Here is a 19,688-nt window from a genome sequence, read left to right on the forward strand (position 1 = left end):
TGATGTCATATGGCGTGTCCGGACTGTGATTGGCCATGCATCCCTACCCCCTCTGCTGCTAGCTGTGGTTTAAAGTAATATGAGCGTGTCCACCGGGGGAGGAGGAGGGAGAAAGACTTGCTGACATAGCGCGGCAGTTTCCCTCCAGGCCACACCGTGTATCGTGCATCCATCGTTCAGTGATGGTGATAGTGACAGTGAAGGTGACTTTGAGGATTTGTCAGGAAGCCCTGACAATTGTAACTGATAGTGGCGGTGATGCACCTAGTAATGGTGATTCACCTGAGGGCCAATAATCTGCCCTCTGCCTGGGAACCAGCCTCCATCCCTGTACATGCGACCCATCTCTTCTACTGCGTAAGAGGTGTTACCTAACTTTTAGTTTTCCTAACCTAACCTTTATTTTCCTAACCTAACCTCTTCTATATTACTTGTTTGTGCATACCATCATAAAGTTAAGATAAAATTTTTACTACATAGTTGTGTGTAGTCAAAAGTGGAGTTTGGGGTTCGGGCCGGTCTCTATTGGATTAATCCCATATGTTCTGTTGTTCCATTTATGCGGTTTCACTTTCAGGTACCCTGTGGGTTCAATTGACGCGTAAATGGTACTACTATTATTGTTGTTGTGTGTCTGTATATATATATATATATATATATATATATATATATATATATATATATATATATATATATATATATATATATTATATATATATATATATATATATATATATATATATATATATATATATATATATATATATTATATATATATATATATATATATATATATATATATATATATATATATTATATATATATATATATATATATATATATATATATATATATATATATATATACAGTAGTACCCATTTATGCGTCAATTGAACCCATGCAGCGTAAAATGAAAGCGGCGTAAATGGAATATAACAAGGCTATGAAAATAGAGACTGGGCCGACTCCCAACTCACTTTCAGGCTACTCCTCGTTGTAGTAAAATAACATCTTAATTTTATGATGGTATCTACAATAATAATTAGAGAAATATCAATACTATTAGGTTTTTAACACTTACATTAGTAGAAAAGATGGCTGGGCACATGGTTCCGGGCAGAGGGCAGATTATTGGCCCTCACCTGCATCACTGTATCAATTATGACCTATCCACCACAGAAGGCAGGGCCTCTTTGTCAAACCCCTCAAAGTCCATACAAGTCCTATCCTCACTATAATTATCACTATCACTGACTTGGGCCGGCTGTGGTGGGTGGCGGGTGAAGAACTCGTTAATGTTTTGATGACTGGGCGACCTTGTGCGCACCCTGCCCGCGCCGCTTCCGCATATATATGAGTAGTTGCTGGCGTAAATTGGGCATTCCGGTTCTGGCAGGGTACTGCGTAAATGTGGAAACGCGTAAACGAGCAGTAAACCGGGGTATTAATATATATATAATCACTACTGTAATGGGATACAGGTGATTAATTTTTATCGCGTGTGCAAAATATATGACGTTTATATTCAAATTATTGGCTGTTATGCAAGGATTCCAGCAATGCAAATTATATTCTCCTAACTTTAGTCTGAGATATTATATAAGATAAAAATTGTAAGCCTAAAACCCTGGCTGGGCAGATGGAGAGAGGGAGGGAGGGAGCGTGGGGGGATGGGGGAGAGCGGGCGGTGAAGTGATACGTTTGACAGTTGGCGTCCAAGGTCTAATGTGTGTTTATTTATCAGTCCTTAAGTGACTACCGGGAAGCTTCTCTTTTATAAAAAGCCAGTGAAATGACCTGGGAGAATATAATTTACATTGCTGGGATTCTTGTAAGATAGTGATTAATTTGAATATAAACAAGCTATAATTTGCACTAGACATAACAATTTTAGTACCGTAATCAATTTAGTACATGTACACTCCAGGTTTGCACTAAGGTCATTTATTTCTTTTACATTTCTTTTAGTATGGTGTGTGCATGTAAATGGATGAAAATAAATGAAGAAATTTATGTAAATCTACCCAAAAATACAGTTGAAAAACTTTACATTATAAAATGTCCCACCTACTGTACACTAATGTACTAAAAATTTTATCTCTTGTGCAAAATATATGATGTTTATATTCAAATTATTCACTGTCTTGCAAGGATTCCAGCAATGCAAATTATATTCTCCTAACTTTAGTCTGTGATATTATATAAAATAAAAACTTAAAGCCTACTATATAACCACCAAACCTTTGCTGGGAAGGAGGGAGGGGTGACAGTGACATGTTTGACAGTTAGCGCCGAAGGTCTAGTGAAGTATTTATTTGTTAATTTATGTCGTTTAGTTGAGTTTTTGTTTTTTTCTGATAAAATTTCATAGAAGTGACCGGGGAGAATATAATTTATATTGCTGGAATTCTTATAAGATAGTGATTAATTTGAATGTAAACATGCAATAGTTTGCACTAAACTAAAATTTTAGTATTCATTTTGCACAAATATTAAAGAGCACAATTTTCTTGATATTTACTCCACTGAAAACGAATGTAAACATAGAACAGATTACTGAATTGGCAGACCAGTCCATTAGCTGACCAGCTGATGCTCACAACAAAACGTGATGTTCGTAGGGATTTCGTTTATCAAATTTTTGTTCGTTAACCGAATTGAAGATTCTTATCGAAGGTAATTCCTTAACCGAAATTTCGTTAACTGAACCATTCGTTAACTGAGGGACCACTGTAATAATAAACATGCAAAAAGATCCTTCACAGACAAACATAGGCACGAATGCCATAACCCACCAATCTTTGAATTGGGAATTAAAAAGTTATTCAAAAAGACTGAACAATATTTTGTAGTAATTTTCCATGAATCACTTACCCTGTACTTGGATTTGAAATAAATTTAATAATTTTTGTCCCAGCTTGAGACTTTATGAGTAGAAGTTAAGTGAAACCCAAAATGGAGAATAATAGTAAAAAAAAAATTTTATATTCTGTTTAATGGTGTTTTAGTTCCTTTTGCTTTGTTTTCCTGTATCAAAATAAATACATTATTATGTCTAACAGCTGGAATCTACATTTCATGTTAGGATAACATTTTCATATTAAAATCTTCAATGCATCACACTGACCTTCAATATTGATGAGAATATCTTTTGATGCCCCTGGAATGTAGCAGACATAATGGCCATTATCAATAAAGGATACAGACTCAATATGCACAGTAGAGGCCATCATGTTAGGGGTTTGTTCAGATGTATACTTTTGCCTCCCAAGGAAGTTATGCCCAAACAACAGCTCTGAACCATCCTTTAGCCACACAATCTGCAAATAATAAAATTATCACAATACTCCTAGTCATACAGCTCCAGTGCTTATCCAGTTTGGTCTTGTGAGCTCTTTCAAGACCAGACTGGATAAGCACTGGTGCAGGTTCAGATACATTCAGGAGCCGGTGCATGCCCAGTACTTGCCAACAGTGCGTAACAGAGAAATAACCGATAGCCCAAGCTGCTAACAGTGAAGAGGATAAAAGTAAAAGTATAACCTGCAGATACAGTAATTGAGCTATATCTTAGCAATACTATCTACACATAGAGTAGCAACACTTTTATTCCAGTACTGTACTGTATATGCAGTGCCATAATTTGACCAAACCACCAGTAGATAATATAGGTATTTCTTCAGTACTGAGTCACACCTAAGCTAAATTCCTTCCAGAAAATATTAATAAAAAAACCTGGGTCATCGATCAGTCAAACTCGCTGACGTGCGGAAAACTGTACAGGTATCCATTGTTTAACAATTGGGATGTGTTCCTGAAAAAACGGTTGTTAAAGGACAGATCGCTAAATGAGTGATAAAGAGAAATAATATTTGTGGAGACGGCATGAATTGTACAGTCGAGTCACCGATTCGCCACCCAGTCACACTCAGAGCGGGTGATGCCTGGCTGTGAGCAATGTTATTGCTGAAAATGTAATTTTGGGTATACAGTGGTCCCTCGGTTAACGAACACAATTCGTTCCACAGAGTCGTTCGTTAACCAAAAATTTTGTTAACCGAATCTATTATTTCAATAGGATATTGGGTAATTGGTTCCAACTCACAGAAAAAGTACATACAAAGTACAGTACTGTATACCAGTAATAGAATTAACAAAACATCAAATATAAACTAAATACAGGTACTCCTCGACTTACGACCTACTCGACATACGACCACCTGGACACATGACAGCCACAGTCGTACCAAAAATTTTTCAAATTACGTACGTATTTTCCAGTCCTTAAACGTTTACGTCCCATACGAGAGCGTGGCGTGGCGTGGGCTGGGCCGCCTCGTGGTGTACAGAGTCCAAGCCATAGCACGCTCAGTTGGTGTTTGGCTGTTGTTGTTGTCGGTAGTGATCGCACTGCATACAAGACAATCAAAGGGGGCCTCACATGGACTTGGTTGAGGCGCCCTCTGCTAGTGTTACCAAAAAGGGGTCAGAAGCCAACCCCCTTGCTCACAGAATTTGTAATTCAACTGTTAAACAGGAGTGATAGAACTGTTGCAGTCAGAGAAGTGTTTCATGTCTCGCCTGTTCCCAGTCCTGAACAAGTTCGTTACCAAATGAAGTTTCAAGATGCTCACTTACAATCATCTGAGGCATCTACTTCCGCCCAATGTTTGGATCTCAAAAGTGGACCTCGAAGATGCCTGTTGCTCCTAGGTATAGAAAGTTTCTTGTGTTCGCAGTGTGGGCTGTAAGTTATCAATTCACAGTGATGCCATTCGGCCTGACAATTGCACCAAAAGTGTTTACAAAACTGGCAAACATCCCCAGGGAAATCCTTGCGAAGGAGGGCATAAGAACTTTTGCTTATATAGACGATTGGCTGATAGTGGGAAACTCTTTTGAAGACTGTCAAAGGGCGACCCAACGTACACTAGTACTATTTCAAAACCTAGGATAAAAGATAAACCATGTCAAATCAAATCTCCTACCATGTAAGAAATTGGATTGGTTAGGTCTCCATTGGGACACCAATCAGCAGTCAGTCAGTCTACCAGAAGCAAAGGTAACATGTGATAAGCCAAGTAGAAGCCTTTTTGTGTAAAGCAAGAGGTTTCTTGGCAAGGTTGGGAAAAACTACTGGGTGTATTGAATTTTGCCACCAGAGTATTTCCTTTGGGCACGTTAAGGAAGAAGTAACTAACTCTTCTGGGGTCAAAGTTGCTTCACAGAAACAGAAATATTGTTTCTTCTCTTCCTATTCAGATCAAGAATTATCTGTCATGGTTGGTCAAATTTGGACTCTCTAATCGGTTCATCTCCCAGGGTTCCCCCTCAAACAGACTTGGTCGTTTGTACAGACGAGTCCGAGATAGGATGGGGATACCATTCCTCAAAAGGAGAGTTCCGTCAAGGGAAGTGGAACAACTCCCTTTGGATCAAACACAAACATAAAAGAATTAGCAGTAGTCCTATTCTTTTTGTTGGCAAACCCCAATTTAAAAAATATGACGATTCTGTTTGCCATGGAAAACAGAGCGGCAGTGATTTGTCTTAATCATCAAGGCTCAACCAGATCTTGGCCCCTTCTCACACTGTTGAAAAAAATTTCAAAGTTTGTGTAACACAAACACTTTACCTCAAAGCAACTCACATACCAAGAGTACAAAACAATTGGGCAAATGCGTTGTCCTATCTCAAGCCAGTATCGACAGAAACAGAAAGGTCCCTAAAGGTATCGAAGATCAAGAGTCTAGTGAGGAGGTTTGGGAGTCCACAAATAGATCTCTTTGCCTTATGTATCTTCTGAACGATTGAATCTTTTAGGAAATGCTCTACTCATAGAATGGAACCGTTGGAATTCAATATATCTGTTCCCACCTGTGAAAATGTTGCCCAAAGTGGATCACAAACTCAAATCTTTCCAAGGAAAGGTCCTCTTAATTGCACCATATTGGATCCTACAACCATGGTGTCTGGATCTGTTGGAGTGGTGCCCGCATCCACTACAATTGCAATAAGTATGTCTTGACCAGGTGCTGCACCCTCAGTTCGAGATATCCTTGGCACTTCACGCCTGGAGTTTCTCAGAAGATGTTTAAATAGATTGTTGGGTAATTGCAATATAGTTAACCAAGTGATAGCAGGTCATAGACCCCAAACTTCTATGAAATATGAGAAAGCTTGGAAACTTTTTAAAAAATTTATCAGGTTAACGACTCCAATCACATTGTCGGAAACAGTGGTGTTAGAATTTTTAGATTTTCTGTTCAGAGTTAAAGGCCTTCAAGGATCTACAATTGCATCTTGTAAATCAGCATTGGTTAACCCACTGGAGTGGGGTTTTAATATTACTTTGAACCCAAGAATTCATCAAATGCTCAGATCGTCCTTTTTCATTCAGAGACCCACTCGGCCAAAGAGAGTCCCACCATGGTCTCTAGATAAAGTTACTAAATTTCTAATGGGGCCTAATTACTATATAAATCTGAACCAGGACAGATTGCTCCAGAAGGCAGCCTTCCTTTTAGCAATTGCAACAGGCATGAGGCTCAGTGAGCTGATTTCAATTTCCAATAATCCACCATTATTGGTATTTTCTGAGGAAGATGTCACCCTTTTTCCTACGGAGATTCTAAGAGAAAATGAAAGGGAGGATTTTCAAGCTCAACCTATCAAGATAAAACGGCTAACAGATGAGACAAGGGTTCCTCATATATAGTGCCCAGTTAAGAAGATACTAATGATGAAATATTATCTCAGTTAGTGATTCAAGCAGACCCTGGCAAGAAATTTTGGGAACATGACACCAGGAAATATGCAGGGTCTGTGGCCTTTCTGCAGCATATGAGCCTCAGTCAGATCAAAGAAGTGAGCTTTTGGAAATCTTCAAAAACCTTTCAAAACAGCTATCTTCATGAGGTTAGTAAGGTAATTATTGTGCCTAGAATATATTCTGTTTTACATGAAATAAATTATTTTTTTAGGTAAAACAGCACTCTTATTATCATCATTATCAATCATGGAAACCACAAAATTCTGTCATCAATCAAAATCAGAGAGTTAAGAAATAGAATGATAAAAACAAGTCAAAGAGCATGAGAGTGAATGTGGCAAAAATTAAAGTAATGATTAGTGATGTGGGTGAGAGACCAATGGTGTAAAATGGAATGTAATACTGTATGGTCCTGTGCTGCCTTTAAGGAAGGTGTTAACAGCAACTGAATAATATGCAGCGAGTGTGGCAGCTGGGTACGCAAGAGGTGCTGTTTTGTAAATGGCAGACTATATTATGTTGCTGACTTTAACCCTTTCATTGCTCTGAGGCTAAACCGTGATTGTGGTGCAGTACAGTATTGCTATATTGCTAAATACCTGTACTATAATCAATACCACAAACATGGTTCTGGTAATTCCAAGTTATTTTTTTCAATCCTTCTGTGTGGTACATTTAGAGATATGACACCCTATATGATAAAAAATTCTTAGTAGGTAGCTAGGTCAAAACAACATAACATGAGAGTGTATTAAATATTATTGTAGAAGTGAATGATTCCCTAATAACTTATCTTTCTAGATTCATTGATCAATTCATTAATTCCTAATTAAAAGTGTAGGGTTTTTTGCCAAGCTTAAAAATTCTTAAGGTTCATTATACTGTACAAATATAACACGGGGCAATAAAGTTTTGCAGCAATTAAGTAATAAAGAACAGACCAACTATTCAAACAGCTATTAAGCTGATAAGTGGTGAAATTATGAAAACAAAATTAATGGTTGTCAAGAACATGGGAGAAGGTAAAATGTCAATAGGTTGTGTAGTTGGAAAGAAGGAATGGAATGTGAGAAAGGGTTAGCAGACAAGTGCAACTGAAGTATCTTTTATGGTGATAATAAAAGTCAATTTTGGCAAGATTGCTGAAATAAAATATGTTAATCCTCTGGTACTCCTAGCCATGATCAGAAACCTCACTTCCTCACAGTCTTTCGATGCAAATAGTGTCCTTTACTATCTCACCCCGTCACATTCTTTCAACACAGATTGCATTGGTAACAGGAATAGTTTGGCTGGTCAGCTATGGCTGAGTCAAGTGATTATAATTATATATAAACAAACTCCCTTCACACCCTCCAACCTCCTTCTGGGCCTCTCATCTTCAACCATCTCAACACTCTACATTGAATACGGGCAGGCACGCCCAATAAACATGACATGAGTTACAGCCTAACATAACATTTGTTTATATGTCATCATAATTGGCCTGGCGAATTGGCAAGGAATTAACATACCTAGGTAGCATTGCTGATCGTCGCATTCGAGCTATATCACAAAAACTGGTTTTTAGAAAAAAAGGCTTTTTTCCATTTTAGTAAACATTGGGTAGAGCGACCCCGACCCAAATCGTTGCACCCTGAGAGATGCAACTGCCAGCCCACAAGGCTAATGTGTGGAACTTAGGTGGTTGATAGGACCGGTCCCCTGTTCCAGCATTTCTGCTTATGGGAAGGGTGCTCTCAGTGTGAGATATGGCTGAATGGGAAAGGTCAGGCCAGCACGGGAGCACTCAGCGACGCAATCTGCGTCAAAAGACCACGAGAGGGTTAAGCACAGATAAGACACAAGTACAATATTGGATAAATACCATACAGTCATTCACCCACTGCATCAAGATTCCTTTATACTCACCTCTGAATCTGATCCAGAAACAATACAGCTGAGAGAGAGGGACTGGCCATATTCCACTGTGTCCTTGTCTGGTTCACTCATCAATGACACCACTCTTGGAACTTTGTGATGAGGCAGAATGAGGAGAGAACTTAGAATATTCATTTCTAAAAGTAAAAGTATATAAATAATCTAATATGAAATAAGACTACAGGTGCTTCTTTACTTACAAACTTGCAGATACCAACAAACAGGGTCCATATGTCCAATTAACACTATGGACTGCCTGCAAAATTAATATAAGCTATTTATACATTAAAATACTGTTAAAGGCTGGGAAGATATGCTGTAGAGTAATGTGCTTTATTTACTATTGGAGTACAGTAAACCCTTGCAATTCATGGGTTTGTGATTCATGATTTCGACTATTCACGGTAAGCAGATGGTGGCTAGCTTATGAGCTTCTCCTGCAATGCAACAAGTCACCCCCATGTGCCCACAGTGTCTCCTCTCCATTTGTTTGTGCTCAACCAATGCTTGTGACGCAGCATCTCATGTTACACTGAAAACTTTAGTATTTCTGTGTGAAATGGCCCCTGAAAGACTGCCTAGTGTCAGTGCTAGTACTGCTAGTGGAGTGAAATGTTTAGAGACCTGAAGGCTAAGAGCAAACAACTACCAATCACGATGTTTTTCAAGAAAAAAACAACCACTCGCCCAGCTGATTCGTCTCCCCACCTACTCGGTCAGCTGCTGCCACCAATCCACCACCCACATACCAGCCACATGCTACCACACCACCCATCTCTCCACCAACCACCAATGCATGACCCTCTTCCAGCAGTGAACCTGTTAATCTCCCTATGCTACTGTACAGTACAATTCATGAAGATCCAAACTTAAGTTTCTCATACGCTGTACAGTGATCACTCGGTTAACGAACACCTCGGTTAACAAAATTTCGGTTAACGAAAAAACTTCGGTTTACGAAATTCTTACGAAATCATGTCAAAATTTTTTCACTTGCTCACCAGCTGGAATATTAGTCCACCAATACAGTAATCGGTTCTAGGGCTTAAATTCGTTCCCATTTGAGTAAATATAAAAAAGGTTGAACTATTCAATAATTTTCCAAGTTTTATATTAAATTGTTTAGTCATTTTAACACTTATTTCATTTTAACATTTATTTAACATAATTAGAGTACAGGAAACTAGTTCTAGGTGCGCCCAACAGCCACTTGACTCACCCACAAAGGCGTCAATTTGTATCTTTGGTCAGTGGAGGTAACATCTTGCTTGTGGCTCTCTTGAACATAAACTACAGTGGTCCCTCGGTTAGCGAACACAATTCGTTCCAGAAGGTCGTTCGTTAACCGAAAATTTCGTTAACCAAAACCATTGTTTCAATGGGATTTGGGGTAATTGGTACCAGCTCACCGAAAATTACATAAAGTAAAAAAAAAATGCAGTAAAGTACACTCACTTTGAGGTGTGTATGTAGAAGGCTCCTGGTTGATGATGCTGATGTGAATTTGAAGTGGGAGGTGGAGGAGGAGAAAGGAGAAGAGAAGGAAGTGGGGGTGGAGGAGAAGCATTTTACTGCTCCTTGGAAGGCGAGTCACCTTCCATAAAAATGTGAGGAACCTCTGGACTGACAGATTCTCCAGCAGGAAAATCCTCTATCCTTTTTGAAGTGGAAGGCTGAGGGGTAGCATCTTTCTCCCGCTGCCTCTTAGAGAAGAAACTCGATTTTTGTTTGTGGGGCATTTCTCCTCCTCATCATTAACTGATTTTTGAAGAAGGAGACCACTTTGTCCTCAACATTACACAAAATAGGTTCTGTTGTTTCCACATTAGGGTGCCTTGAAGCCAGTTTCCTGAACTTCTCCCATTAGTGAGTGACATCCTTCAAATCTGAAGAAGACATGGTCATCACTTTCCCTTTCCTCCTCACCACTGTCAGCTTCCAACATCTCATCCAGTTGCTGCATGTCTTCAGGAGTACCCCGGTAAGTTCCTGCTCATGAGACATCACAAGCTCTTCCACATCATCCTCCTCCACTTCGAGGCCCAATAACTGACCAATCGACACAATCTCCTGGTCCAACTCTGCTTCTTCCTGAAATCCCTCAAAATCATGGACTGCTGATGGCCACAGTGCTTTCCATGCAGAATTGAGGGATCTAATGGAGACTTCTCGCCACGATGAGACAATCAATTTTACAGCCTCCAGGATGTTAAATTGTGTCTTCCAGAACTGTGCTAGTGTTAGATCAGGATCAGTGGAAGTTGCCTGATGACACCTTCTGAACATTTTCTTCATGTACAGCTTCTTGAAGTTGCTGATCACATTCTGGTCCATTGGCTGTATAATTGATGTAGTGCTGGGAGGCAAAAACAACACTTTGACAAAGTCAAATCGAGCCTCCAAAGTGCTGGCAAGTTCAGGGTCATGACCAGGGGCATTATCCATTAGGAGAAGAGCCTTTAAAGGGAGTTTATTGGTGGTTAGATAGCTCTTCACAGAAGGACAAAACACCTCAACAGCCCATTCATTAAAGACCTGTCTTGTCACCCATGCCTTACGTTTGGACTTCCAATAAACTCCAAGCTGTCCTCTTACTACTTTTTGTTGCTTGAATACCCTGGGGTTCTCAGAGTGGTAGACAAACATAGGCTTCAGTCGGAAATCCCCTGAAGCATTGGCACCAAACAATAGAGAGAGACGGTCTTTCATGGGTTTATGCTCAGGTAAAGAGGTTTCATCTCTGGTGATGAATGTCCTTTTGGACATTTTCTTCCAGAACAGCCCAGTTTCGTCCACATTGAACACTTGCTGTGGAAGATAATTTTCTTCCTCCACCAGTTCCTTAAAGTCCACTACAAATTTTGCTGCTCCTTCTTTATCTGCACTGGCAGCCTCACCATGCCTAATAACACTGAAAATGTCACTTCTTTTCTTAAATTTTTCAAACCAGCCCTTGCTGGCCCTAAACTCTTCAAACTCTGTGCCAGAAGAACCAGGTTTCTCCTCCTTCAAATGTTCCTAAATTTCCCCGGCTCTTTCACAAATAAATTCTGTCGAAATTGAATCTCCTTTCATTTGCTTTTCCGTAATCCAAATGAGAAGTAACCTCTCTGTCTCTGCAATTAAGGATCTACCTTTAAAAACACTGGTAGATTTGTCTCTCACTTTCACTTCCTTGAATTTGTCTTCCTGTGCAAGAATTGTCGACACAGTTAATGCCGACATGCCATAGTCTTTACTAAGCACATTTGTTCTAATGCCTTGTTCATGTTTCTTTATTATTTCCTGTTTTACCTGGATTGAAATCGCCTTTCTAGATTTCTTTGGACCCATGCTGGATTCAATTTCAACACTAAAATTTTAAGTTTAATTGCTGTAAATAAAGATTATTTTATTTAAATCAACACTGCACTGCGCTATATATTATCAATATGTTAAATAAATTTCAGAATGACGAATAATTGTACCTGTACTGTAAAAACGTAAAAATACAGTGATCCCTCGGTTAACGAACGCCTCGGTTAACGAAATTTCGGTTAACGAATTACCTTCCATAAGATTCTTCACTTTGGTTAACGAAAAAATTTCGGTTAACGAATTCCTCACGAATTTTTCCCAATATGTTTTCGCCTGCTCACCAGCTGTAGTATTAGTCCGCCAATACAGTAATCAGTTTTAGGGCTTAAATTTGTTACCATTTGAGTAAATATCAAGAAGGTCGTACTATTCAATAATTTTCCAAAACGTATATTAAAGTTTTTAGTAATTTTAACAATTATTTAACATAATTGAAGTACAGGGAACTAGTTTTTAGCGCGCCAAACAGCCACTCAACACACCCAAAATGGCGTCAGTGTGTGTCCCTGCTCAGTGGAGGAAGCTTCTTGCTTGAGACTCTCTTGAACATAAACTATTTTTACATTTTTACAGTACAATTATTGGTCATTCTGAAGTTTATTTTACATATTGACATTATATAATGCAGTGCAGTGTTGATTTAAAGAAGAAAATCTTAAATTACACCAAGTGAACTAAAATTTTATGGGTGAAATGGCGGCATAAGGTGACTTCTCTTCCACCCCAATGCCTTCTCTTCTCCCTTCTCCTCCACCCCACTTCTAATTCCCATCATCATCATCATCATCAACCAGGAGCCTTCTACATGCACACCTCAAAGTAAGTGTACTTTACTGCATTTATTTTTAGTTTGTATGTAATTTTCGGTGAGCTGGAACCAATTACCCAAAATCCCATTTGTTTCTATATGACTCTACAAAGCCTTGTGAGTTCTAATAGTTTAAGATTACAATAGTGTTGATGGATAATGTGCAATATAAAAATGTAATTACAGTATACAAACAAAATCCCAGTGGGATTACATCACGTGGGCATATGCCACAGGATCTGCAGAGGCCATTAATTAAATCCCAGGAATATTGTGTACCACTATGATAAGCTGTCATGAAATTAAGAGGTTATGCTCACTATTGATCAAGACCTATAAACACAGTGGTGCAAATAGATCCTTTCTAAAAATATCATAATGTTATCTGGTAAAATATATAAGGGGTCCCCGACTTATGAGCGTCTGACTTAAAAATGCCCACCGATACAAAAGGGTTAAACTTGAAATTTACAGTACAGTATTTTATTTACCTGATAACTAATTTTTTACCTTCAGTTACTGTATTTTGGCATTCTATTTCTACCTTTGTCTTAAATTATGTGATTTTAGATGCATAGAAGGACTTAGCCTATGATATACAGTAGTGGGATTTAAAACATTTTCTGTAAGTACGGTATGCACATAACATGTGTTCTGACTTGCGTACAAATAAGACTTAAGAACGTCCTCAGAAACGGAACCTGTTCATAACCCGGGGACCCCCTGTACTTCAGTTTTTTTCTCTCTTTCCAGTATACTGTACAGTTGGCCCTTAACATACGTGGGTTTAGCATACACGGATTTGCAAATACGCGGATTGCCCCGCTGGAGGAATATTCTGTACATTGAAGTAATTGAAGTACATTCAAATCGCGCGCGGCAACGAACACGGGACATCGCCCGCTCCCGCTACCTCACACACACACGCATAGCTCTCCCTCACTCAGTCAGTCTCGCTGTAACCACGCTTGTGTTGACATCAGCATTGTAGTTGCAAAAATATTACATTTCCGTGAATGTATTATATCAAGCATAGTATGAATAGAATATCACTAATATGAGAGTATTTTAACCGAAAACTATTAAAAAAACGAGTAACATATCTTGAACATCAGAAGGTTAGGTAAAGTCTTTTGTTTTCATGTAGATTATCCTAATTTACATTGAAATGCATTACGTTTCAGCAAAACTACTATTTATGTCTGAGAATATGGAAATGTAATATTTTGCTGAAATGACGTACGTATTACAGTGGAAAGTGACGAAAGCAATGACTCGCTTTCTTTCGTTCAAAAGATATTACCGTAATCGCTTTTCGAATGGTTTTCAGTTAAAAAACTGTTGTATTACAATTATATTCTATCCTAATTCACTTGTGATGCAACAGTTTTTTAATTGAAAACCATTCGAAAAGCGATTACGGTAACATCTTTTGAACGAAAGAAAGCGAAAGTAATTGTTTTCGTCACGATTTTATCCCACTTTCCACTGTAATACGTACGTCATTTCAGCAAAAATATTACATTTCCGTGAACGTAGTATATCAAGCACAGTATGAATAGAATAGAATTGTAATATAACAGTATTTTAACCGAAAACTATTAAAAAAACGAGTAACATCTCTTGAACATTGGAAGGTTAGGTAAAGTCTTTTGTTTTCGTCATGTATATTATCCTATTTTACATTGAAATACATCATGTTTCAGCAAAACTACTATTTATTTCTGAGAATATATTCATTCAGGCACAGTTTAGGTAAAATATACATGTGCTGTAACATTTTTTTAATTGATAACGATTCGAAAAACACGTACCCTCTAGCCCTGTTCAAAGAGAAGACTGGGAGGAGCTGTTTGGTGCTTAAGACGATGACAAGGAAAATGATTTTGATGGATTTTAATGAAAATATTCAGAAAGACCCTGGCACTGTCAAGGAAAGTGGCTGCTGAAGGCTTCCAGGACATGCAGAGGACAAGATTAGGGAGCTAATTGAAGAGCACGACACTGAGCTGACCGAGGAGGATCTGCAGGAGTTAGTAGACTCAGGCAAGGAAGAGGAAGCGAAAGGGAAAGAGGATGAGGAAGAGCACCAAGAAATAACGTTGGAGAAGTTGGGGGAGATGACCAGGAATATTGAGGCACTGAATAACCTGGCCTATAGTATGGACCCCTCCATGGTGAGTGCCCTGAAATTCATGCGAGGGATTGATGACGTTTTTGCTCCATACAAAAACATCATGGAAGAAATGAAAAGAAAGAGACGACAAGTCCCCATCACCATGTTCTTTGATCACCGAAGGAGAGATTTAACACCATCAATCACTGGCGGCAGTGAGGAAGCAGCTGACTCCACCGTCGCCCCCACTTCACCACCCGTTATGGAATTGAGTGACGATGAGCCTGATGAGCCCCGTCCTGTCGCCGAGGATAGGTACTGTACAGTAAAGTGAAATTTTGATCTCTTTTTTTTTTAATAGCTTTTCTTGTCATGTTTATTGTTTGTAAAAATGCACAGCACAGTACAGTTCAGTACTGTACATAGGAAGTGGAGGTGCAGATTATTCACAAAACATTTGTGTTTGTTGTCGGCAGTAGTGACGGTGAGGAGGTGGAGGAGGCGGAGGAGGGAGCGAGTTGGGAGGAGTGGTGACCTTGGACGCGGGAGGAGGGACGAGTGGAGATGCCAGCCAGTACATTACGGGTGTATTAATTGTTTTTATAGCTATTTTTGCATTTTAATATTAAATACTGTACATTACGTTTCAACGAAACTACCATTTATTTCTGAGAACATGGAAATGTAATACTTTTGCTGAAATGATGTATGTATTACAGTGGAAAGTGGGATAAAATTGTGACGAAAGCAATGACTTTCTCTTTCTTTCGTTCAAAAGATGTTACCGTAATCGCTTTTCGAATGGTTTTCAGTTGTGGGATTATAAGGCTAATGATAGGATAGAATATTATTGTAATACAGTACGAGTACAACAGTTTTTTAACTGAAAACCATTCGAAAAGCGATTACGGTAAAATCTTTTGAATAACGAAAGAAAGCGAAAGTCATTGTTTTCGTCATGATTTTATCCCACTTTCCACTGTAATATGTACGTCATTCCAGCAAAAATATTATATTTCCATATTTATTTCTGAGAATACGTATATTCATTCAGTCACAGTTGAGGTAAAATATACTTGTGATGTAATATTTTAATGGAAATACGGTATCGTAGTTTTCTTTTGTTTCAAATTTAATTAACAAAGATTGATGTTTCAAATGTAATGAACAAAAATTTATGTCCAGTATCTATAAATAAACTTTAATAAATGAATACTTTATGTTTTACATCGTCCTGTGCTACCATATCATGGATTTGGCTACTTTGGGCTTGCTATGAAGACGCAAGAGATCTGCCCTGGCAACTGTACCGACAGACACAGCTGGTGGTGCGTTGGTGCATCGTTTCCATTGTTTACTGGTCGTTACTGGTAAATATTTTTCAACCTAACGAAACTATTACCCGTTTAGAGGTCGACCCCCAATTTTTTGCCAAATAATTTGGTCTTAAAAACTCGAACTACACACAGGTATATACGGTAAATAAGGACATGGGGGGGGAGGGGGGGGGCAGCAAATATAAGCGGATTTTTAACATCCACGGATATCTCTGTAACGTAACCCCCGCGTATGTTAAGGGCCGACTGTATATAAAACTATAAAGATTCAGAAAAATATATATTCTTACCTAAGAGATAACAACCTCAGATCCATTTCAAGGACAATGCAGCAAATGAAAAAACTTTGTTATCTACTTCATCACATACAGTATGACAGCAATGTATTTATATAAAACTACCTTTCACTCACCTCGCACAGTAACCTGAATGGTGCGCTCATCAGGTGGGTCTGTCTCAATATGACAGGTGAAGTTTGTATCCTTCCTGATGGTGACAACAGTGAGAGTTGCTAGAAGCTCCTCCACTGCATCTTGTCTTTCCTCTTGTACTTTCCTATTAGCAACTGCCCGCACACTCTGAGTATAGAGGCGGTCTGTGTCCGGGATCTCTACACCATCCTTGAGCCACGTCACCTTATGGTGTGAGTGAATTGATTAATGTCCAAGTTATTCCACCAAATAAGGTTCTAGTCATGTCTACAGAATGATTAATTATAAACTAGCACAAAGGAAGTTGGAATACTTTGCTCAATCTTCATGGAAAAATTGTCTTCGATTATTGAGAAATTTCTATCAGCTATAAAAACAAACTTTCTTTCCCCATGAAATCTTCCTAATAATGTCATTCTCCTTTAGAGGTACAGTACAATATACTCAGTTACCATAAAAAGTATAACAGAATCAAATGCATTTGTTGTTAGTCACCACCTTAATCAAATTGAGTCATTTCCCCGAGTAAAGGAGACATTCCTCTACTCATGTCATTAAGTTCTCCAAAGAGAACAAATCCCATTAAAAAGTGGTCTAGCATTATGCTTACTTACTCTTGACTTTTTCCTGACTTGTATTCCTTTCTTACCTTGACTGGCCAGGGTGGACTGATGGTACATGTGAATGTGGCTGAATCTCCGTATTTGACATGAGAAGGACCATCAGTTCGTGTAATCACCTGACGCTCAGATGACATCCCAGGTTCTGTTAAGAACAATACATATAATTATATACTGTATGTCCTCTGGGCCTGTTACTATTCACAGTAGGATTTAGCAGGCAAAATTTACTCCACACATCCTAATCTTTGCAAAGATCTGCAAATTCTTCTGCAGATACAAACAATTCTTATCTGTAGTTCCTCACACTCCTGCCACCTTATCTTTGACCTTTCTCTGTATCTTGCAACAATCTGTTACAAACTCTTTTCACATCAATTCTCTAAATGTCCATTACAGTTCTATACCCTATATCTCTCAAATTATCAACAACTTTCTTCATAATTACTGAATGAGGCCTTGCAGATATTTTCAATTAAATGTGTCAACAAAACATTTAAAAAGGAATGTCACATATTTTCCACCAACACATAAGAGATAAATGAGTGTGCAGCATAAGCATTTACAGGTAATAATCGGCCTCCTTTTATATTAAATGTTTATCCAGTGGTTGCAATATTAGAAAGCACAGATGCAAAAATGTTAAAATATTTTTTACCCATCGGGAAGATTCCCACTCCTTGTTCTGGGCATGTTGGAAATGTCAGATGTGAAGTATATAGTGGGTAGAAAAAAGGACCTATTTGGTGAGCAAAGCATGAGATATGACTATGGAAATGTGGTTGATGATAATTAGGAAATTAAGAATGCTTGGAGAAAATACTATGATTGTCAGCTGAATGAGAAGTCTGACAAGGAGAGGAGCAGCCTAGGATCAGCAGTCCATACAGGAACCATGTCTAAGGATTGAAAGAAAATGTGTGAAGAAAGTGATTGACAAAAGAAGGTAAAGGATGTTGGTAACTTTGGCATAGCTCTTGAATTGTTGAAAACATCAGATGATACTAGCATGACACTGGTGACTGAATTGATTAATGAAGTTAGAATGGTTAGTACTGTTCCAGCTGACAGCCTGAAGCTGTTAGATCAGGTTATGAAAGTAGTGGAAGGTGATTAAAAAATTAAGAGAATGCAAATATAAATGAAATGCAGTTTGAGCAATATTTATGGCCAGGCAATTCCACAATAAATATCTAGGGGAAAAGAGAAAGCTATACTTTGTATTTATTAAGCTTAAGAAAATGTATTTGACAGGGTCACATGTGAGGTAGTGTAGAGAGCAATGAGAAAGATAGGGGTCTAGGAGTGTCTGGTATGAATAGTTATGGCAATATATGAGCTCAAAAACCTCTGGGAGAGTAAAAGGTAAGGAAAGGAAGGAATCTGAGGCAAAAGTTGGGGTCAATCAAGGGTTTGTCTTGAGCCCCCTTCTGTTTATCAAAGTGTTAGAGGTACAAGTACTATATTTAGGATCTGTCTGCCCTGGGAGTTATTTTATGTTGATGACTTAAGTCAGATATGTATTAATGAGAATACTGAAGAGATAGTGCAGAAATTTAAGAAATAGGAGAATGAAAATGAGACAAACTTTATGAGATAGTGAATGCATCAAAAGTAATGATTAGTGGTGTGGGTGAAGGGGGTGAAGGACCTAAGGTGTTAGTGGCAAGTGGGCATATGCTGACTACGAAAAGTATTGACATAAAATTTATAATGTGCAACGAGTGTGGGAAGCAGGTACACAAGAGGTGCAGAAGTGTAAATTCCAAGGAATAGGATGAAATTGACTTTAAGTGTGCTGTATATGCATGTAGTTGCATAGTTTTACCACGACTGGAAAAGCTTGACATTAATGGTTCAGTATATCCCTGGACTGAGTCGGATGAATTCTGTTACATGCCTGATATGATTAGTGCTGGAGGTTGTGCTAAAGCTAGTTCATTTGCAAGGGTCAGAAATGGCAGAAAGAAGTTATGGGAGCTGTTGCCTTTATTGATAGTGAGAGGACCATGTCGTTTTTTTTTTTTTGAAAGGAAAGATATATGCAGCCAGCATGAGTCTTGTATATTTTAAGTGGGCAGTTAAAGAAAATGACATACATAGGTTTGAGTGAGATGAAATGAAAATGGTGAGATTTCAAGCATAGGTTGGATGGATATATGAGCAATAGGGGTTGGGTGTAAATGGGACTGCCCAGTATGGGCCAATAGGCCCTCTGCAGTTTCCTCCATTCTTATGTTCTTATATGTGTAACGCATCACTAAGAGATTGGAAACCCTGTACAGAGCTAGAGGGCAACTGGATACTATATTGAGAGTACTATTTGG

The 19,688-nt window shown here is 38.5% G+C and overlaps 1 protein-coding gene across 1 annotated transcript in view; it reads right to left on the minus strand.

Annotated features, from left to right (window-relative positions):
- LOC121854500 (obscurin-like) overlaps window positions 1-19,688 on the minus strand; it is a 193,651-nt gene that overhangs the window by 134,302 nt on the left and 39,661 nt on the right. Inside the window, exons 5-8 of the mRNA XM_042349181.1 lie at window positions 17,391-17,506; window positions 16,723-16,945; window positions 8,684-8,784; window positions 3,128-3,320 (exon numbers count right to left, since the gene is read on the minus strand). Coding sequence (XP_042205115.1) covers window positions 3,128-3,320; window positions 8,684-8,784; window positions 16,723-16,945; window positions 17,391-17,506 — 633 coding nt within the window. The remainder of the gene's footprint in view (window positions 1-3,127; window positions 3,321-8,683; window positions 8,785-16,722; window positions 16,946-17,390; window positions 17,507-19,688) is intronic.

Source organism: Homarus americanus, unplaced genomic scaffold, assembly GCF_018991925.1.
Source record: "Homarus americanus isolate GMGI-L3 unplaced genomic scaffold, GMGI_Hamer_2.0 scaffold51354, whole genome shotgun sequence".
NCBI lineage: Eukaryota > Metazoa > Arthropoda > Malacostraca > Decapoda > Nephropidae > Homarus > Homarus americanus.